Genomic DNA, 17,238 nt, shown 5'->3' with positions numbered 1-17,238 from the left:
GTCTGTTTATATCGTTGTTGTCGGGCAGAAACCTCTTATATCTATATTCTACCTGAGGATACTACAGTATCACACCAAAGTATCAAAAGTAGCAGATCTGCAAGCTCGAACCGCGGTGCAAAGCGGCGTGTTTTGAGCTTGTCGATCTGCTACTAAACTCAAAAACGCAGTTTTGAGTTTGAATCCTGAAAAGTAACAGTTTTGGACATAATGTTTCCACCCGACAGAGACGATATGCTGTTTTTAATTGATGATAGAATGCACACTAAGCCTCTATTTGTATTTGATTCTAATATATATATACATATGTGTGCATATACATATGCACACCTAACCAGCCGAGCATGCAAAGGGCCAGGTCAGATGTTAAGTTGTCTGTTTTTTATAATGTTATCCTACAGTACTTTAACTAGTGTTGTTACCCTACTATACTTAGTCTGTACTTATTCTCTACCCATACCTGTATCTTTGTTTCATCCTTACTGCACTTCAGCTATGACAACTTTATTTCCCTCGGGATCAATAAATGTCTGTCTGCCTGTCTGTCTGCCTGCCGATTATTTGCCATCTCCTACTATGGTCTCATCTTCCAAATACTTCACTGAGGGGTTTGTTCCTTTGCAGGCTTCCAGCACATCTGCCTGCGCAGTGAGAGCAACATGGCGCTCACGCTGCCAGCTCTCTTCGTGTTCATCGAGGTCAAGGACTACATCCCCGCTGCCTTCGCAGGTGCACCGCCGTTCACTACTGTGTTCTGCCCCAACAATCGCCCACTACACACAACTTGAATTCTTATCGGTGACTTTAGTTTAGTGCATGTATGCGTGCGTGCATGCACGTGTGCGTGTGTGCGTGTGCAGCTGGGCAAAGGACTGTCTAAGCCCTTACAGCTTACATTGTAAACCCTTGAGTGTTAATGTAGAAAACGGAACCAAATGGACCCATACTCTCAGAGTTGTGTTTGTATATGTAGACACACACACACACACACACACCCACACCCACACACACAGACTGGCATGCGCAAACACGTGTATACAAAGACACGTTATTCAGGTTTTCACACATTCAGACGTTCACACTTTCATTAACACATTTCACACCCACACACAACTGAATAATGCATTATTGTGGACGTTACACTCATGCAGTCCTTTGATCCCACCTCAGATTTCACAGATGCCTTATTCAACCCCACAAAGGGCGAAGAGAAGACAACGAAGAACCCAAAGGTAACAAAACAAGAATAAAAGAAACAAAACAATATACTATAGTAAAGTTTAAGTCACTAAAAAGTTAATTCAAGTCACTAAAAAGTTCAAAGTCGACCGGCCTTTATTAAAGTGATCCATCTCTGGTGTTCCTTCATGAACCCATAATGACACTTAAACCCTCAATTCGTAGTAAAACGGACCTGAGTTGCAACTGTACTTGGACCGCTACACCAAAAATGGCAAAGTGGTTAAGGGCCGTCCACACCACCAACAACAATAAATATAACTATAATAAAATAATAAAATCCACACCACAACTGCTGTATAGCAACAAAGAATATGTCGTTGGCATCACTTTCAGAGCGATTTGATGAAAGATAGAAACACATACATACTGACAGCCAATCAAAATTCACAGGGCGTTCAACGCTTGACTCACGTCCAACACATTTACAGAACGTTAACGTTAATCAGTGAGTGTGCATGCTCACATCATTATCGTATTATAGTTATCATCCTTGGTGTTCACGGCCCTTAACCACATGAACCCTAGCATCCCTATTCTGAGGCAAACATTCAGTGAAAATAGGCTGATTTACAAGCTGACGTTGTGAGCTAGTAGAGTGACTATTTTCGTCTAAGTGATTTCGTGTGAACTGAACTGAATTCTCAGTTACATGTACGCAACAGAAGATTTATAGAATGACAAATTAATAAACATTTAAACAACTACATGTTGATACAGCTACTTACAGAATAGTAGATCTGCTTGTTTGGGTTTGAGGTATCTCTCAAATTTTCTAGAATTTAGTATATGTGAAATATATTATCTGTTTGGACGTTAAATCTCTGTTTATCAAGGCAAAAGGGCCCTTAGCATCGCCGGCTAATTGTATGGGTGGATACGACTATTAATACCACACTCCCTTCTAAACGTTGAAAGGCCTTCAAGGCAAAAGGGCCCCTAGCATCGCCGGCAAATTTTATGGGTGGATGTGACTATTAATACCTCACTCCCTTCCAAACGTTCACAGGCCAGAGATTAGGCAGTAAGAACGAATATTTTCACATTAGCGGCAAATGCCCTTGACTAATTTTTTAGATCTCAACTTTTATCTAATATACTATATACTCCTATATTCATTTATTCAGCTAAATATTGAACATATTTTCCAGTCTTCATGGTTCCTTCCTCCTCCTTCTTCACTTGGTGTACGGGTACATTTTGGTTATGTGTCTCTGCTAGAGTGAATCAGATGGCACTCACTCTCAAACCTTTGACTGCACAGATATGGCAAGCTATATGTCTGTCTCCTTGGGTCCTCTGTGGTCTGGTGTCCTGCTGCGTCTCTTTGGCATTGTGTCGATTTCGGCACCTCTGCAGTTACATGGTCACTGTGTTGACTTAGGCGCCGCAGGCGTGCTGTCATTGCTGGTGAAAGCTTCCCTCTGCTAATCACCACAGGCTGTTGAAATGAGTTCTTGCAGTCTTCACAGAATAGATCGATCTGCGAGTGTCATCACAGAATAGATCAATCTGTGAGGTTCCATTCTTGTAGATCTGCTGTCTGTCAGTTCTTGTTGATTTTGCATAGCTTGCTTCTGTGGTGGTCTCCTCTTTGTAGGAAGATGGTCTGGATCCTGTCCGGATCTGCTTTCAAAAAATCTTCCAAAACAATCCTTCACCGTTTGGTTCTTTTGGTCAAATGGTAAATGGTTTATATAGGCCTTTACCCAAGGCGCTTTACAATGATTGTGCATGACATTAACCCATTCACACCCACATTCATACACCGATGGCAGAGGAAACCATGCAAGGCACCAACCTGCTCATTGGGGGCAATTAGGGATTCCGCGTCTTGCTCAAGGACACTTCGACAACTCTGGGGGAGCCCGGGATCGAACTGCGGCCGCTCTATAGTGCGTGCCAACGTCTCGTCACCAGGGGGGGGCGTGGCATAGTAGCGGCAGACATACTTGTTTTGGGCAATGTTAACTCATTGAGTGCCCAAATTATTAATATCTATTTCTGGCCATTACGATTTTTATTTTTTTTATTTTTTCAAAGTAAAAAAAAAGTGCTTAGGAAGCGAGATACAGCCTTTTTAAGTTATAAGTTAAACAAGGAGTGGATGGAGCTGCAAATCTTCAGATAATGATATCTTGGGGTTTTTTTTTTCTTTTTTTCTTTTTTTTTCAAAAACACGTTAATGGCACGTTGCACCATAGCGCTAAAACACGTGAAACACGTTAATGGCACTCAATGAGTTAAGTTAACCTGGTTTATACCCCTCAAAGATGTCCGCCGCTACCAAGTGACAATTGTTGACGCCCCCTTAAGGATTTTTGGCACGCTCTATACCACCTGAGCTACTGCCGCCCCAAGGTCAAGTATCCATCTTTGGTGAAGATGAAATATTGACCCTGCTCACGGTGCCAAATATAATGGAAAATGTTAATATCCAGTCAGGTTGAAGTGTTGGCAATGTATTAGGAAGATTCAGGAACATAAACAGCATTTACAGCATCAGAGCTCTGGTCTCCCGGCCTGACCTCGGCAGAAGACCTCCTCAGCCCCAATCTCAGACTGTTCTTATAGTCCACTCTAACAGAGATGCTATCTAAATGGGCATATAAGGATATATACTAAAGATAAGGGCAACACACAAAAAGTTACACAAGTACAGAGGGAGAGTAAGCATGGAGGAGTCTGCTCAGCTGTGGTTGTTGAGTTACAATTAGCACATTGATGTGAAAAGTGTCTGACTAGCATTGAATGAGATTGAATGGAAGGCAGACAAATACACAATAATACATATATTTTGCACTCTAAAATATCTATTACAGTACACTAGTACTTAGTTACTTTCCACCACTGGTCTGCACACATTTGCAGAAGACTGCACACATTTCTCGATAACCTCTTCCTGGAGCACTGACGGTTCTTTTGTAGAATTTGATGTCCTTGTCCTTGTTTGTACCAAAGCCATCGTCATCAGACTACATCTCTCCCTATGAGATGCCCATTGTGGTCCAAACCCCCACTGAGAAAGCTGAGGCTCAGAACAGCACAGCCTCTGCTGCAGGTAATGACAAGCACTTAATGCTGACATGATGTGTTTTAGGATGTTATAGCAGTACTTCTGTTCTTTTTCTTTTTGTTATATTTTTGTGCTTTATTGAGACTCAGAGTATAGTAACGCACCTGATTTATATACTTACATGTGCTTAACTTAAGCTGAAGCATATTGGTGAAATAAATACTATTTTATTGCTTAGTTATGTTTACTTTAACCCATTTAGACCAGGAACCTCTATACCTAACTATACCTTTCAATCCGGAAACCCCTTTTGGGGTTGTTGCTATGTAGGCTACGGTATATAGCAACATATTCTTTTTGTAATTTTTGAAGTTTTTCAGAAAACTTTTTTTAGAATTGGCCTCAGGTCTAACCTTTTAATACTTTTTGCTTAGTTACTTAGTTACTTTTGCTTAGTTTACCACATGATATCAGTGCTTTCTTTCATTTCATTTCATTCTCTTCCCCCGGAATCTGAAAATGATGTTGCCGCCATTCCAGAAGAGAAGGCTGACATGACCGCAGACACACAGGACTCTGCACCTCCCCCTGAAGGTTCTCCTGCCGAATCAGAGACCTCCGGGGAGCCCGTTATTGACCCTCCGCCCCAGTCCGCAGATACTACTAATAATGACGTCCCCGGCGGAGAGGGTGACAGCACTCCGGATACCAGTGGTGGAAGAAGTACTCACATTTTGTACTTAAGTAAAAGTACCTATACCGCAATGTAGAAATACAAGTAAAGTTTTACAAGTAAAAGTCCAGTATTCAAAGTTTACTTGAGTAAAAGTACAAAAGTATTTGCATTAAAGGTAGGGTAAGTGATATTTTTTGTTTAAAACAAAAGGTTAAAAGGTTGTTAAAAGGTTAAAGCACTATATTCTGATAGTAATCATTGCTATAGAGTGTTTGTTCAGTAACAGGAGTCTCCCCGTCTCTCCAGCTTTTTAATAAACAGAAAATACATTTTCCGGTAGGTGTCAAAATCTCAGCCAATCAGGAGAAAGTACCCACTTTTAAGCTTCATTTTTATAGTGTTCCATTTCCAATTTTGCCTGCTCATTTCTTAATGTCATCACTTCCAATTTCACTTGTTTAATCTATATCCTGATTGAGTTCTCTGTCCTGATTGGATAAAATTGGAAATGAAACTGAAACTGAAACGAAAATGCATTTTCTGTTTTATAAAGAGCTGGAGAGACAAGGAGACTCCTTTTACTGAACAAACACTCTGTAGCAATGAGTACTATCAGAAAATAGAGCTATTTAACACTTATTTTAACCAAAGAAAATCACTTACCCTACCTTTAAATTATACTCAAGTACTGAAAGTAAAAGTACTCATTTTGCAGAATAGTCCCATTTCACAGGTTTCCAAATGTATAAAAATGCTTTGAAAATAGCAGATCTACAAGCTCCCAACGTGTCGCTTTGTGAGCTTGTAGATTGGTGATTTTCAAATAGCCTAAGTACTGTATGCATAGGGCTGAAGTGGTTTATGTATGTTTTGTAATAATAATCAAAATCTACAAAGTAACTATTAACTATAGTTGTCAAATAATTGCAGTGGAGTAAAAAGTACAATATTTGCCTCTTAGATGTAATGGAGTAGAAGTAAAAGTATTGAAAATTGGAAACACTCCAGTAAAGTAAGAATTCCTCAAAAGTAAATGTACTTAGTTACTGTACAACACCACTGTCCGCAGATACTACTAATGACTTACCCGGCGGAGAGGGTGACAGCACTCCAGATACTATTACCCAACCCGTTGAAGACCCTCCCCAAAGTTCTGAGACCGCTGAAGACCCCACCACTGTGGAAGCAGGTGCCACACCTGAACCCACACCTGAACTCGAACCTGAACCGGAACCCACACCAGAACCTGAACCTGAACCCGTGGATGTTGATCCCACCCCTGATACTGAAAACACCACCCTGACAGCAGAGCAAGGTTATTATAGTTGTGCATTTTCCATTAGTTTCTATGTTTTTCTTTTGTTTTAGCAATTTTTTGTTTCGTTTTTACAATCTATTTTTTTGTTATTCGTTTGCTAGTTTAGCTCATGTTTATGTTTTGCAAAGTCTGTTTTTGTTTTATTTGTTTGGGTTTTTTATTGTAATATCAGGTGTGATATAAAAAATGTTAAGGGAAAAAAGCTTAAATAGCAGATCTACAAGCATATCACGAGTTACATCGCATTGAAAGCTTGTAGATCGGCTATTTTCAGTATGATTCAGGAGTTCAGAAAATGTTTGACTACAGGGCTTAAAACTTTCACAGACAAAATATTGGAAGATAAGATAAGAGTCATATCCACCCAAAATATTAGGCTGTAATAATAATGAATAAACCCATTGATAAAAAAAACACTATTTTGAGTGACACTCGTGCCAAAATGATATAGGCCCCGTAGCACATTCTGACTTTAACTAAAATGTTTCTTTCAATTCTAGTATTTTTGTTATTTTCGTAACTATGACAACCTCACAGCAGAGCCACTATCGGAACCCCAGGCAGCTCCTGAAGGACTCGATGGAGGAGAAGAACCCGAGGGGGAGCCGGGGCCGGAACCCGAGCCCAGCTCGGATGAAACCCCCGACACGGATGTGGCCAATAATCCGGAGATGGATTCCGCTGCTGTGGTGTAGGCCTGTCATAATTATTACATAATCCCCTAGTTGCAATGATTTGAGATAATCGCAATTATTTTGCATAATCGTCATAATCGTTTCCATGTTAAAAAAAATCATCGAACTTCATACATTTTCAAACATTTTCTAAAAATAGCACATCTATCATATATAGCTATATAAATGCACCATGTACCATTTGACCAAAAGAACCTAAGGGTGAAGGATTTTTTGGGAAGATTTATATCATAAATGTGTTATAAATGTGCAAGTTATTTGTCATATCTGCCCTGTGCAATTTGTGATTATGAAGCCTAAAAAACAAACAGAGATAAAAAAAATGTATTCATTATGTTCCAACATAATGTTCAATGCCAAAAACACAATTAAATCGTTAATCGCAATCATTTGTGTGACAATTAATCGTCAACTTAAATGTGTAACCGTGACAGCCCTGCTGTGGTGGTGGAGGAGGAGGAGGCCAGTCCTGTGGCAGGTTCCATTGCGGCAGCCACGGCTGTCGGTGTCGCCGCCGCCGGGCCATGTGAGCCTGAGCCTGAGTCTGTGCCTGCGTGTTCAGATGACTCATCTCAGCCGCTGTCAGACGGAGGTAAGCAGGTATAACCGTGTTGCAGAGATTCACGTGCCTCACCACGTCACGTGCCAACAACCTCTCCAATCTTTCCAATCTTGGACAACTTGAAACGAAAATTGCAGAGCACTTCAGAGTTCTATTTCTTGAATAGATTGTAGGTTTAAAAATAACACTCAAGTCAATGTCATCAGAGGTAGGAGAATATTCAAGAAAACGTTCTGAAGAGAGTGTGTGTGTGTGTATGTGTATGTGTGTGTGTGCGTGCGTGCGTGCGTGCGTGCGTGCGTGCGTGTGTGCGTGCGTGCACTGATGCAGCATATCATTGCTGTCCAAAAAAACAGTTGCTTTTCGGGAAATGGAGGAAAAAAAGAACCTGCTCCAATGGATCGAGTGTAGTTATTATCTAGTCACAAGCTCAGATTGTTAATACTTTTCATTGGTTAAATATTTATAAAGCCAACAGTCAGACTTTAGCACGTTTAATTTCACTTTCAAAATGTTTCCAAGATTGCGAAAATAGCAGATCTACACACCACAACGCCTTGTGGGCGTGATTGTAGATCGGCTATTTCAGATCTACAATTTTACTTTGATTTTACTTTACTGGAGTATCTCCAGTTTTTTATACTTTTACTTCTACTCCCCTACATCTCAGAGGCAAATATTGTACTTTGTACTCCACTATAATTAATTGAAAACGCTGGGTTACTAGTTTACTTTGTAGATTTAGATTATTATTAAACAACTAATCTCTCAAGACAGATTCAGAGCTCCACAGCTGAATCTGTCGGCAGCTCCCATTACAACGTGTAGAGTTGTTGTTATTAGGAATGGAAACAATTAAAGCACCACTGGAGGAGGAGGGCTGAAGGATCGTAAACGGGCCGACATCCGGTCTCTACTCAGGGAATTGGGCGGTGCCCCCAGAGGCAAATTCAAAGGATTAGTTTTTCTTTTCTTTTTTTTTGCCGATGGGTTCCCAGATTTGTTAACATAGCCTTGCATATACCACTTCAGCTCTATATACATTTCGGAAATTTGAAAATAGCCGATCTAAAAGCTCACAATGTGTCGAGCTTGTAGATTTTCAGAAGATGTTTTATAAATTTCACACATTTGAAAACTTGTGAAATGGGACATTCTGCATAATGACTTTTCCTTGAGTGCAAAACATTTGAGTACCTTTTCCACCACTGAGCGTCGATATCTGTTTATTTTCTCCCCCAACCTAATCAGAGCCATCCACGGTGACCTGTGAGGAACTGACGCAGCACAAGAGGTACCTGAAGGCCGCCAAGCACCAGGAGAAGGACATGAAGGAGCTGGACAGGAGGTTCCAGAGGAAGAGCGAGGACCTCGTTCAGAAACACTCTGAAGCCTTCAAAGCCCTCAAGAAGAAAGCCTCGCTGAAGAAAAAAGAGTATGTGTATTTCATTTTGTTGCTGTTGGGCAGGGACCTCTTATCTCCATATTCTAATTCTAATGTTTTTTTGTGTACATTTTCTGTCCTATTAGATCATACTAAACAGCGTCACACAAAAGCATTAAAAATAGCAGATCCACAAGCTCGAAACTCTGCGCGAAGCAACGCGTTTTGACCTTTTAGATCTGCTACTTTTGCTATTTCATGAATTTGAATCCTGAAAAGGAACGGTTTTGGACATTATGAGGTAGTTATTATTTTGTCACAAAGCTCTCGGTAATACTTTTCGTTAGTTAAATATTTATAAAACCCAGAGATACACTTGACCAATTTCACTTCCACCAAAAAAAGCAAAAATTGCAGATCTACAAGCTCACAACATGTGTTGTGAGCTTGCTACTTTTGCTACTTTTGTGTGTTAATGAAGTAGGGCATTAAATTTACGCAAAAACATATAAAAAGTTGAATTATGGAGATACAAGGTTTCTGCTTGACAGCAACGATGTGTTGAACATGGTGAGGGAGTGGGGTATAAAGTGGTAGCACTTGAAGCGTAGTGAAGCCAACATAGATTGAGTGGCCTGTGGCTGAGTGAGTAGAGAGGCCGTCTGGTAATCAGAAGGTTGTCGGTTCGCCCCCCTGGCCAGTCCAGTCTAAGTGCTGAAGTGTCCCTGAGCAAGACACTTAACCCCTAACTGCTCCCTGGGAGCTGTATTAAACCCATCAATGGCTTTTCCAAAATAGCAGATCTACAAGCTCACTGCACGGCACCGAGTCCCGCGCTATGAGCTTGTAGGTCTACTATTTATTTTATTTTTATTTTTTTAAAGATATTTTTTGGGGCTTTTATGCCTTTATTTGGACAGAACAGTAGGCTGACAGGAAATGGGGAGAGAGATGGGGGGGAGACATACAGCAAAGGTCGTCGGGATCGGGAGTCGAACTGGCGACACGCTGTCATGCTGGATTACCAGCTTATGTGGTATATGCGCCTGGACCGCTAGGCCAGCGGACGCCCCATACTATTATTTTTAATTGTGAAAATGTGTGCAAATCTTTGAATATAGTATATATCTTTTTTAAAGCAAACATTTCGAACTCAAATCTTTGCTTCTGGGGGTCCCTGTAACAACATGGGGGATGGGGTATTTTTGTTATTTTCGTAACTATGACAACCTCACAGCAGAGCCACTATCGGAACCCCAGGCAGCTCCTGAAGGACTCGATGGAGGAGAAGAACCCGAGGGGGAGCCGGGGCCGGAACCCGAGCCCAGCTCGGATGAAACCCCCGACACGGATGTGGCCAATAATCCGGAGATGGATTCCGCTGCTGTGGTGTAGGCCTGTCATAATTATTACATAGTACATATCATTTTGGGTGGTCCTTGACATGAAAAAGTTTGAGAACCACTGATTATAGCAACATAAGTTTCACTTTAAAAAATATATATTCAAAGATTTGAACAAACTTTTCAAGATTTTTCAATCTAAATTGACACAGATGCGTTCTTAATGGGTTAAACCCATTATAACCGGGAAAGTGGTTATAATCTCTCTCTCTCTGTCTCTCTCTCTCTCTCTCTCTCTGAAATATGTCTCATTCATTCAACATGGCATACCTACTGTATTTTGGATAAATCTATCACTGTCACTATGGGCGAACGTTTTCCACAATTTAAAAAGCAAAACAGAACGTTATTTTTATTTTTTTTAAATCGTAAAAAAAGAAAAACAAAGCTAGCAATGCGATGCATTGTGAGACTGTAGATCACCTATTTTTGCTATTCGACACACAACAAAATATATAGGGTCATCAAATACACTCTGTGTTCCATGCTCTGTTTTTGTGTCAGAGCCATTATGTGTTGTCCTTTAAGTGGCCTCTTTTACAGCATAATAGTCAGCCACAATGAAGTTGCAGTTGTTCTGGCCACTTCATATAATTGGAGCATATATTTAATATTTAAAAAGCGTAAGAGCTAATGTGTTTTTCCAGGAGAACGGAATGCCAGTGGATGAAAATACCAACTACAAACATGAGTCACTTTTAAGGGGTGCACACAAGTGGGTTGTAATGGCAAGTGCATAATGCTACATGATTGAGTAAACACGGTTAAGCTGGGTCACGACTTTCCTTACAGTGGTCCAGTCCTGCCCTGTCCTTAATACCAGAGGACCTTTTTACCCCCCCATGTGGTGGAAAGTAACTACAGTAAGTAGCCTACAGTAAGGAAAATTCTTGGGTACTTTTACTTTACTAAGGTGTTTTGCATTTTTCAGTACTTTATACTTCTTTTTTTTTTTTTTTTAATTTTTTTTTTGGGGGGCTTTTTATACCTTTATTTAGAGAGGGACAGGGAAAGTAGGCTGACAGGAAATGGGGATAGAGATGGGGGGTGACATGCAGCAAAGGTCGTCGGGAACGGGAGTCGAACCCGCGACACGCTGTCAGGCTGGCATTGCAGCCTAGGGTGCCTGGACCGTCACGCTACGGCCCAGGCCAGTACTTTATACTTCTACTCCACAACATCTTATGTTGTACTTTTTACTCCACTATTTGAACATTTGAATTGTAGGCTATACAAGCTTACAACGCGTCGCAATGCCATGCATTGTGAGCTCATACTGTAGGTCGGCTATTTAAAAAAATTATAGTTGAGTACTTACTACATTTTGATTCCAATACTTTTGTACTTTTTGGAAAACAAGCTAATTTTTCCCCTTCCAAATTACAATTTAGGCCTTTAGTAGAGGCTCTTATCCAGAGCGACTTACGAGATCAGAGTAAGCAGAGTAAGCATGCCATGTACTCCAGTCTAGTCAATAAACAGCAAGGGAAATAGTCACATATAAGTAGAGTGCAGAGAGAACAGTGAAACTAGGATACCAGGTAAACAATGAACCTACAGTAGCATTTGTCTAAACAACATGCGATCTAAATTACATTCATCTGTGCTCAATCAAAACAAATCTAAGTAACACAAACGTGAACAAGTAACCAACATACAGTATCTGCATAGTAAACTAGCATCAATAAGTGACACAAGGAGAGAGGAGTGCTAGGGGGTGACGTGAGGTCTGAAAAGGTGAGTTTTATAATTTTCAGTCTGGGAGCCAGGAGGGAGAAACGAGCATTATCCAAGGTGTTTTAGGGAAGGTTCAGACAGCATTCCTGTGTTGTCATACTTATGTATACTAACTATACTACTTTCATACTACTGCGATGTCATCCTACAGTACTGAATATCAGTGGTTCTCATTGTGGGGTCTGAGGACTCCCCAGGGGTCCTCGAGGGGGTCCAGCGGGTCCCCAGCTAAATGATTGACAGTTAGGAACCAAATGGTTACCTCCGGGCTATGGTCGATCCTTACACCCCTGCCAGACCACTTCGGTCTGCCACCTCGGGGCGACTGATTTCCTCGTCACTCAAGGGTCCTTCTGGCCGATCCGCACGGTCACGACTTTTTCCTGTTCTGGCCCCACAGTGGTGGAATGAACTTCGCACTGATGTCAGGACAGCAGAGTCACTGCCCATCTTTCGCCGCAGGCTGAAAACCCACCTCTTCAGGAAACACTACCCTTCCTCTCTGCCTGGCCTACTCGTTGTTAACTAGTTGTACGAACGCTTGTTTTATTGTTGTATTGTTTATTGGATCTTGTTTAGTCGATACACTTATTTGTTTCAGCTCTTGCTCATTTGATTTTGCTATTTTGTCTCATCTGTTTAAGGAAATAGGTAGCTGATATATTGCACTTTTACCTTAGCGCTAGGTATACTCTTGGTTGCTTGTTTTTGCAGAAAATGCACTTAAGACTTCCGGTGATTAGTAGTTTTCGTTCCCTACCTATGTTGAATGCACCTACGGTATTGTAAGTCGCTTTGGATAAAAGCGTCTGCTAAATGACTGTAATGTAATGTAATGTTACGGGTCTGTAACTCAGAGAGCGTACCAATGGAACCAAATGGACCCGTAATTCAACCAAATGACACAAAATTCATTTTGTGTGTCCCCCAGGGGTTCTAGTGACAGCACTGACTCTGGCGTTAAGAGAGAGCGGGTCCAGGAGCAGAAGGAGAAGCTGCAGGCGGAGCTACACGCTCTGTGGGAGGAGCATCACGACCACGTGAAGAGGAGGAAGGAGCAGCAAGCTACCGAGGTGAGCCGCCCTCCACAGGTTCCATCAGCCCAATTGACTAACAGTTCACAGCTCAACATGTGATTCCACTATAGCTGTCACACTTCCACTGTCCACATAATAAAAGGAAATAAATTACAGGAAATCTGACAAACGTTTTAGAGCTTTTAAAACCTCAAGTTTTCTTTCTCTCCTGACAGAGACGGGTAATTGTGGCCGGCCGTAGCTCAGTGGTTAGAGAGGCTGTCTAATAAGCCCCGGTCTATGTGTCGAAGTGTCCCTTAGCAAGACACTTTATCCCTAACAGCCTCACAAGACTAACAAAGGTCTCCCTCCCTAATTATGTCCGAATTATGTCCAAACCTCAATAAAGATCTAGTGAGTGACCAGTCCAGTTTGCTTTAAATAACTTTAGGGTCTACATTTCTCAATGGAAGAGTAGGGAGGGCACCTACAGTATCTTTATTGCATTTTAATCACTGGCTTGTATCTTTTCTTTTTTTTTGCAAAATATGTTTATTGCTTTTTCAGACAGACAAAATACAAACACTTAAACAAACAAGAAATAATAAAACCAAAATACAGCTCAGACACAACATTCATAAAAAGATAAGTAAGAACATGATCACAGGACACATCTCCCGGCCATCGATAGCCTCCCAACAAGGAAAGGAAAGACACCATTTACAATAATTGAAGACGTGTGAAAATACCAGTTACCAGAGGCACAAGGACATTAGACAAGACAAAATGCTGGCCTACAAGAAAGCTAGGGCCAGTGTGGGAATCCCCCAAGCACAGTGGCAGACAGCGTAGGCCCAATAAAAGACAGATATGGATCCCAGATCTTGTAAAAAGTGTCCAATTTCAATTTCAAGTTTATTATGTCCCAAACTGGGCAATTTATGTTACAGGAGATAGTAGGAAACTCCAACACACAGTAAACATACATACACAAGACACAGATAGACATAGACATAATCACAAGATCCAGATAATAATAGCTACTCATAGCTACCTCCTCCTGCTGCTATTATTGATGGCACAAATGGAAGTAGGTACAAATGAAAATTTGTACCTATTGTTTTTAGCTGCAGGGGTCTTTAACCTTTGGCCGAAAGGCAAGAATTCATATTCAGGATTTAGGGGGTGAGAGCTGTCTGCCCTAATAGAAAATGCTTTCTTAAGCACCTGCTGGTCATATATATGACTCAGACAGCTAAATTGTACCCCCACAATCTTGCTAGCCTCCCTCACAACCCCGTTAAGGGCATTTTTCTGTCTAATGCCAAGGTTTCCATACCAACAAATGGCAGCAAATGAAATAACAGACTCTATGAAAGCTCTGTAGAATAAAATCATCAATGACTTATCCACCTGAAATTTGGCTAGCTTCCTTAAACAGAAGAGGCGCTGTTGACCTTTCTTACACACCATTTCAGTATTGAAGTCAAATTTCAGACGATAGTCAATAACAGCATCACAATCATTGTAGCCACTTTATCCATTTACGTACTGTATATGTTGGCTATTCAAAAATAGCATATCTACAAGCTCACTGCAAGCTTGTACATCTGCTATTTCTGGACATTTTTGAAAAATATCGAAAATGTTTGGAAAGTTTTGAAGATTTTTTCTTTTACATAAATCCTCTCTTCTGGGGTTCCCTGGGACAGCACCTTTTCAGACGGGGGTCCCCTAGCCTGGTAAACCATCCCGTTCGCGTCTTCTGCAGAAGAATCTGTTTTTTTTTTTTGATTGAATATTTTATTAGACAAAAAATGTAAAACAACACATTTACATTTAAAATACTTTGTCTAACAGGTCCGTTCATAAAAGTCCTTGCGGACTTGTTTCCAATGAGGGCCTTGGTATTCAATTCATAGACATGTAAAGTGGCACCACAGTTCGAATATCATTACACAAAGAAAATAAAAATAAAGCAGCAAAAAAAAATAAAAAAAAATAAAACACTATAGTGTTTTAGTGGGGACTCACTTTTTAAAGTGAGTCATGGGTCTGTGATGACCACACCGCCCACTTCACACTGGGTGTGATTTTTATTTTATTGTCATGGCTGCCAGTTCCCACCTGATGTTGTGTGGGAGTCCAGACTGCTCCATACCGTACCGAATAACTGCTCGTTTGCACAACGTCTTGAGACGAGGATTTAAGTTTAAGGCCTGTAAGCAACTGCAGACGGGTTGTTGTGTCTGTGTTGTGTATCCAAAGAGGAAGAGACGATCTCTCACCATGCAACTGAACATACTACACTTCCAATCCGGGCCTTTCCCCTTGGGCTCAACCTTCTTCCAGAATAAGGTCTTTGGGTTGAATTTCCATAGATCATTGAGGTTATCACTGTCCTGGACAGAAGTCTCTCGACTCAGAAGTCTCTCTCGTAAACTGGTACGTAGACTATCGAGGTTCAGACCAAGGTTGTTGCCGCCATATATGTACAGCTCTCCATTATAGGCAAAGGCTGCATGACGCGTGCGTCCCGTTGGATGATGCTGTGCACAAACACTCAGCCAGCAGTTGGTCTCTGTGTCAAACACTCTGATGTTTTCGTGGTACCTCTGGTCAACCTTTCCCCCAAATACAAACATCTTTGTCCCGATGATGGTGGCAGAGTGATGGTGTGAAGCGGATGGCCGAGTGCCTCCAGTGTCAATTAAAGACCAGACCATTGTGCTGGTGTCCAACTTGTAGAAGTCATTATTAATATGATTGCTAATAAAGCCCCTACCATGAGTCATATCTCCTGAGATTTCTCCTCCATAGATGTACATGACCTTCCCTAAGACACAAGCCGAGTGGCTCTCTCTCCCCTCTGGAACCCAGAAATCTCGAGATTTAACCATCTGTGGGTGTTGACATCAAATGCATAAAGAATAGGGTCCCTTTTTTTTTATGACTTCATTAATGTCCTCGGAGCCGACAAAACCACGGATACCACCGCCACGGATACCACCGACAGAGCCTAACAGAGGACCGTAGGCTGACAGAGTAGGGTCATATGTGATCTCCTCAAACTTCACTGTTCCTCCCCAGACGTATATGACATCCTTTATCAGCACAGCCGTGTGTCCCAAGCGCGGGGAGGGAACCTCGACGGGCCGCTCTCCTTTCACCAGGGACAACTTCTTTTTACCTTGTCCTTTTTTTTGGTACAACTTCCATGTCCAGTGTGAAGACACTGTGTTGAAGACCTGCACATCAATCTGATCCATGGCGGTGGTCACACCGGGATAGAACCCTGTAAAAGTGTAAACATTGTCCCCCACTGGCACAGCAGCACAATGAATCGGTCCTCTTCTGTAATGCACCAGTTTTCCTTTCTGGGTCAACGACCAACACAGCATCTTTTTCTCTCTGTCTCGCTCTCTCGCTCTCTCCTTGCGTCTGTCTCGTCTCTCTCTAACACTTTTAGATCTATCTCTCTCTGGCACACTTGTAAGTATATGTCTCGATAGCTCTCTCTCTCTGATATCTCCGATACCTTATATAAGGCTGTCCAGAGCTCTGGTGTGATGTCACCCACAACACAAAGTATGACACAAATGCGTAACAGCGCTGATTTGTTCAGGTGTTCTTATATATGCAATTATGCACACATTTCTCTCTTAAATGTGGTGCGTGGGTAAGGTACCCGTCCACCATCGCAAAGTCTTGCGGTTGGAATCCACCGCGGTGCATACGGTTTGGCCGAGTGTCTATTCGAACACAATTGGTCGTGTTCGGGGATGTGAGCTGGGCAAGGAGGGTGATCTTTGTCACTGTACGTGATCTTTGTCGATCTTTGTCGCTGTATAGGAAGAGGCAGTTCATATGAATGGCCTGTAGTCTCGCTGTTTTACCCCAGCTGGTGTTAGAAAGAATTAGGCTCCATTCAAGCGGATGGGTTGTTGCCTAACTTTACACTTGATTTTATTACCTTAACTTTTTCATTGCCAGGGTATATACTACTAAATAAGGCCCAGATGCCAGCGATTTTCTTACCTTTTCAAGTAGTCACAGAATATTTATCTCCAGTCTCCATTGCTTATAATGACCCAGTGAGACACATTTTTTCAAACTTGTATAATCTCAGAAATGTCTTGATGAAGTGCTGCATGTTATCTTGGCTTGGCAAATATACACCACTTAAATCTTT

At 41.5% G+C, this 17,238-nt stretch overlaps 1 protein-coding gene across 2 annotated transcripts in view; it reads left to right on the top strand.

The window, feature by feature from the left end:
* Window positions 1-17,238, top strand: part of plcb2 (phospholipase C, beta 2) — a 61,299-nt gene that overhangs the window by 31,351 nt on the left and 12,710 nt on the right. Inside the window, exons 22-30 of one of the 2 annotated variants that reach the window (XM_084045747.1) lie at window positions 625-729; window positions 1,171-1,232; window positions 4,201-4,300; window positions 4,796-4,978; window positions 6,001-6,246; window positions 6,790-6,940; window positions 7,379-7,536; window positions 8,758-8,941; window positions 12,962-13,103. In XM_084045747.1, coding sequence (XP_083901873.1) covers window positions 625-729; window positions 1,171-1,232; window positions 4,201-4,300; window positions 4,796-4,978; window positions 6,001-6,246; window positions 6,790-6,940; window positions 7,379-7,536; window positions 8,758-8,941; window positions 12,962-13,103 — 1,331 coding nt within the window. Of the gene's footprint in view, window positions 1-624; window positions 730-1,170; window positions 1,233-4,200; window positions 4,301-4,795; window positions 4,979-6,000; window positions 6,247-6,786; window positions 6,941-7,378; window positions 7,537-8,757; window positions 8,942-12,961; window positions 13,104-17,238 lie in introns of both variants that reach the window. The other variant, XM_084045746.1, reaches the window with a different exon arrangement.

Source organism: Gymnoscopelus microlampas (genome assembly GCF_963454915.1).
Source record: "Gymnoscopelus microlampas genome assembly, chromosome: 20".
NCBI classification, from domain to species: Eukaryota; Metazoa; Chordata; class Actinopteri; order Myctophiformes; family Myctophidae; genus Gymnoscopelus; species Gymnoscopelus microlampas.
This window is presented reverse-complemented; position numbering and strand designations above follow the sequence as displayed.